Below are 5,577 nucleotides of genomic sequence, written 5' to 3'. Positions count from 1 at the left end.
GGACAGACCATCTTTACATTACATATGTTCACAAAGTAGAACAGTACAGGCCCTTTGTAGATCAATAATATGCAGCCTTCCTTCCGTCTGTAAATACCAATAAAAGCAGAACGTGTGTCATCAGTAAATCTGTACCGGACTCTGTTTGGGCAGTACCAGCTGCACCAGGGAGGGTGTCGGCTGTTTTCTGCCTTCAGTAGCACGCTTCTGGTATGTACCATGTGGTAATCCTGTTTTTCCCTCTCCGCCATCACCGCTGTGGAATTCCTCTCGTTGTCTCCATGGCCTGACATATATGGGCATGAGTGTGTGTTTCCTCCTTCGTTAATCCGCTGTTTGTTGGCCGAGTTAACAGCAGTGACTCACTGAGAGAAAAGCTCCTACAAGGACACACACGGAGTAAGGCTTCGTCACTGCCACTGCAAGGACACACAATAAAGCTCACCTGCCGTCAGGTGAGCTTCCTGATGTTTTCGGTGCATTTGGTCGTCGTCAGGACTTGTCACCTCAACCAGAACCTTCGGTACAGAACAGGAGGTTGTCCACGCTTGAGCAGCACAAAACCAAGTTAGCTAAGATCAGCCTTCATGTACAAAGACTTCCAGTGCAACACAAAACAGGCCTCCGCTGTGAGGGGATGGATGGTCGCGGTCAGGAGACTGACTCGGAGCAGATAACTAGTAGTAGTAGTAGAAGAGAACTAGTGCTAGTAGATAACGAGTAGTAGTAGAGAACTAGCTGTAGATAACTCGTACTAGTAGTAGATAACTAATGCTTGGAACTGGTTTGCAGTAGAATGTAACATCAGAGCTTTACTGAAATGCTCGTCTTTCTGCTAAATTAAAGGTGTTCAGTCGTCCTCCTTCAGCGTCGACAGGCTGCTGCTGCTGGTGACTGTAACCAATAGAAACAGGGCTGTGGCGGGGCATTGGTGCATCGCTGGAGCACTGAGGACACAAAGAGAGGCAGAAACCCTGTAAACTGATTTATGTTATTAGGAATCCGTTAACAATAATCAGGACCGCAAAAATGCTGAATGTGGGATTGGATAAATGGCCAGGCGGATAATTGGGCAATCCCTAACAGAACCAATCCCCCAGAAAACCAGAACCCACCATACGAATGCATGATCCCCAGTGGGCAGAGTCCTGTCCACAGAAAGGTTCTGTTCTCCTGCCTTTCTCTAAATCACCTCATGCTGCATCAGTGAGCTTCCCTCCTCACACCAGCTCCACTCCTGAAATGGCAGACTGTGGTTCTAATGGTGCATATGGGCACATACGTGTTATGATACGACTCTCCTTATTTCCATCGTGTGTGTGTGTGTGTGTGTGTGTGTGTGTGTGTTGACAGAGACAGAAGGAATATTCCAGAAATGATTGATGCTTTTGTTTTCTTGCCTGTTGCAAGAGACAAAGAAAGAGATGAAGAAACAGATATGTAGGCAGTCAGAACGACCAGAGATTTGTCTGTGTGTGTGGTGTGTGCTCACGTGCACGCCTGTGTGTGGTGTGTGCTCACGTGCACGCCTGTGTGTGGCGTGTGCTTACGTACACGCCTGTGTGTGGCGTGTGCACAGGTGGGTCTTTATCTCGGCAGTCAGACTTCTGTAGGCTGATGTCGGGAACGTTGCTGTTTGAATAAACAGACGGCTGGTGAGGCGGCTTCATCATCAGGACAGCTGTCTGGATGTCTCCCTGTGTCCTGTGGTCCAGGCTGACACCGGTGGGGTCCAGGGGGAGCTGGACTTTGGTGACACTGATCACAGCCTTCACTCTCTGTACCGCTGTTTAGCATGTTTGCTCTTCAGACCCAACAGCCCCACGTTCAGTTTAAAGCTCTACTGTCACCTGTACCTGCTGGGTGGGTCACACACCTGTGTTTAACATCTAACAGACTGTTTCTGTTTGCTTTTGTTCCCCTGTGTGTGTGTGTGTGTGTGTGTGTGTGTGTGTGTGTGTGTGTGTGTGTGTGTGTGTGTGTGTGTGTGTGTGACAGTATGGACAGAATCCAGCAGCTAAGGAGAGAATACCAGCAGGCCAGGAGAGAGGGCATGGTGCCGCCTTACGAGGAGCTGGACCCACGGCGCCGAGGGCAGGACAGCGAGCCACACAGGGTGAGCACAGCTCTCCCATACAGACACACACATGACAGAAATGCAGCTCTCACTGCCTCCTCGTCTGAAACATGTCCTGTCCTTATATGTCTAAAGCCTGTGATCAGGTTGTCGTGCTTTAACCATCGTGTGCTCCCACCGGCGCTACAGTTCTGTGTGTTCTGTGTGTTCTGTGTATTTGTGAAATCTCTTATTCTCTAACAGGCATCAGGGTGATCACTGCTTTTATTGCGCCTGTCGAGTGATCAAGGCCCTTTAGCTGTCAGTGGCAAGGTGCTCTTTGACGTGAATGGCTCCTTTAGGCATGGAGCTGATAGCGCTGATATGAGACACACAGGAGATGAGTCGAGCTTTTACTCACTTGTCATCCTTCAGATCGGCTTTTTTTTCTTCAAATAGCAGAATCATAATCGCATCCGCACAGATTTGCTTGTGAGTCACGCTGAGGAGCACGTCTGTGGTAATAGTGGCAGATTATGAATGTGCTGCCCACGTTGGTACCAGGTGTCGCCTCCAGTGACTGGGCCTGGTGCTTCTGGTAGTGAAGAGCAAGTGCATGTCAGGATGTTGTTGAGTGTCACGTCTTATTCTTCAGAAGCCATTTCACTTGTTCAACCAGACGTTGGCGGTATCGTCTCCGCTTGCTGCTTCACATGCTTTATTTAGCTTTAGCTGTTTGTATGTTTTATAACTGATCACTTTGAGGCGGAAAGTTCTAGCATTCTTAATATATGCTCAACTTTTGCCTGCCTAGATGTCAACTCAACAACTCAACCAGTGGGATGTGAAGGCATCACCCCCTGCTAGCTGCTAGCTTGAAAGCAGGTTTAAGGCACCTATGGGTTGGCTTCACTTGTCAGAGTCTACATTTAGCTTTCATATATAGTCCATGCTTTACCCGCTATAGTCAGAATAATGCTGAACTCTGGACGATGTGTCAGACATCGTGGAAGGAAGAAAACGTAGGCGGACTAGCTCGCTTATCTTCTTTTTTTATACATTAAAATGGTCACACTCAGTTAAACTGGTGGGATTGTTTCCACCACAGAGAACCTTCTGATTCAGGTACCAACTAAAGCTGATGGCGTTTCCTCTGTTGAAATGACGTGAACATACAGGATGAGTAAAAACTCAACACGTTACCTTGAACGTGGCTCCAGACAGATTTTCTTCACCAGCTGTGGTAAAAACAACAACTCCCATGATTCCTCAGTCCTTCCTGACAGTATTCAACGATATATTTCCATGTTGTTTTGGTTGAGACACAAACTGTGTTTAAGTCTCAGCTGTACAGATCCACAGTGACAGGCTGCCTCCACTCCTGTCCTGTCCAGTCAGGTGCATCCTGAAAGCCGCTCGGCTTTGCCTCTTCCTGTCACACTGACCTTCCTCTGAGACACGACCAAAGAGGGGAAATGCAAGTTAAAGCCAAACACACGACTGATTTTTGTTGATGCGTATGGGTACGTTACATACAGGTGTGCAGTAGAAAAGAGAGGAGCTCCACGTAGACCCAATGAAGTCGGGGATTTACTGCAGAGGAACACGGTTCCCTGATGCCTCCAGAGACTGCATGAACATCACAGAGCACATAGAAGGAGTAAATAAGCCAGAGGACTGTCACACTGACGTCTCCATGGCTTTGTGGGGAGCGAAGAAAAAAAACATTCTGAGCAACCAAATTTAGTTCATCACCATGGAGCTAAAATTAATCTGCTGTGACAAATGGCCAAGTTTACTGCAGTACACCACAGTTTCAGCGCTGCCCATGAGCTCCTCACGTCAGCTCAGCGGGACAGTCGGAGGCTTCGCTCTGTGCAGCCGGATGCTGTCAAACAGCATCATGGTGTCGTTAGCAGATAGACATCATGCACACATGCTTTAGGGCTGGGAGGGGACGTCAACACAGATCGCTACTTGATTTATTTGTGACTGAAACAAGATGAGTTTTGATTCGTTGTTGGAGTTTTTGTTGTTTAGTTTTATTATGTCCACATCTGAGCAACTCATAATGTAGAAAAACCCTCAGGAGTGTTAAATGCTGACCTGAAGGTCGGAGCTTTACTGCACGTCTGTGTGCCTGTAAGGTATTGATAAGGTTCAAGAAACTGTATTGTCATTAAGTGTACAACTAGACTAAGGTGCACGGTCAGGACAAGGGCTTAGGAAAGAGAGAATAAATAGAATAAATAACAACAAAAGAAAAAGCGTCAGAGCTGCTTGCAGGTGTAACGTCTATTTATTTAGATTTTAGGCAGAAAAATGTTCCTGTAAACATGAAATAAAATCATTCTGTCTTGAAAAGCTTTTATAGTTTGAATGTGAGATTGTGAAGCTTCCTAAAGTTCTTGATGACAACTCTCAGGTTTAATTGGGTGTCCTTCCTCTGCTCTGGTGAAGACGACCCACTCTGGATCAGTACGTCCTAGAAATGTACTAACAGGCTTGAAATACCTGTCTTTGACTTCTGGACAAAAGTAATTAGTTCTGGGTTTCTATAACATTGTTATTGGTGTTAGTCACAGTTTTAGATCAAACAAGGCAAACAGACCAATCATAAAACACTCTTCAGTTTCTGCCCGTTTGACTAGTTTTTAAAAAAATAAAGTATGTTTACTGGGTTTTAACCTAAAACAGAAACCCTTGAGTGGTTTGTAATTTCATCCCTCTGCCGCTGCATCCACACTGTGCTTCTCCAGACTTGTACCTGGGCCTCTTTAATTCACATCTAAAAGTCATTTGGTTTGTGACCAGCCGGGGGCAATCGTCTTTCCCCCGCGATCGATAGCCTCACATTACACTGCTGTGTGCCTCCAAATAAGAAAACTTTGTTGTTATTTATAAAGCCCAGAGTGAGAGCAATTAGCATGCTTCAGAGGTGGAAATTAAGTTTGAAGTTTGAAAGTTAAAAAAAAGGGAAGAGAAAAAAAGAATCAAAAGAAAAGCGGAGCAGCAGCCGCAGCACCTAACAAGCCCCCCTCATTAAGGATGATGCATTTATTAATTAAAGCAAGAGCCATTATTTACCTGGCTGGCTTTCTGCGGGAAGGGGAGGGGGAGAAGTAATGGTTATGGGCTGAGCCGATGGCAAACTAATTCAATTTCACTTTTATTGGTCTGTTTGTTTCTCCTTAAGACATTTTTATCCGTATGTAGGATTATCAGAGTGACTGTGAAAAGTAAAAGCAGTGGAAGCTGCAGTGTAGCGAGAGGCGGAGACAACATGGAGACACGAGCAGCAGTCGGAGGGAGAGCTCCTCAGACAGCGGTGTCACGCTGTACTGACGGTGTGTGTTTTCCCCCCATGGCTCCATTACCATTCCTCTGATTCATGCTTATGGGTTAGCTGTCTCCGCAAGCAGCATTATGTTTGCCTAAAAACAATTATCAAGCAACAAAAGCCACAACTTAGTTTCCAAGTGAGTGCACTGTGTGTGTGTGTGTGTGTGTGTGTGTGTGTG

At 46.2% G+C, this 5,577-nt stretch overlaps 1 protein-coding gene across 1 annotated transcript in view; it reads left to right on the top strand.

The window, feature by feature from the left end:
• Positions 1-5,577, top strand: part of pard3bb (par-3 family cell polarity regulator beta b) — a 218,717-nt gene that overhangs the window by 159,682 nt on the left and 53,458 nt on the right. The window contains exon 22 of the mRNA XM_008295178.1: positions 1,999-2,116. Coding sequence (XP_008293400.1) covers positions 1,999-2,116 — 118 coding nt within the window. The remainder of the gene's footprint in view (positions 1-1,998; positions 2,117-5,577) is intronic.

The sequence above is a fragment of the Stegastes partitus genome, unplaced genomic scaffold (assembly GCF_000690725.1).
Source record: "Stegastes partitus isolate 25-593 unplaced genomic scaffold, Stegastes_partitus-1.0.2 Scaffold1028, whole genome shotgun sequence".
Classification (NCBI taxonomy): Eukaryota; Metazoa; Chordata; class Actinopteri; family Pomacentridae; genus Stegastes; species Stegastes partitus.
The sequence above is the reverse complement of the archived record's forward strand: the minus strand, read 5'-3'. Positions and strand labels throughout refer to the sequence as shown.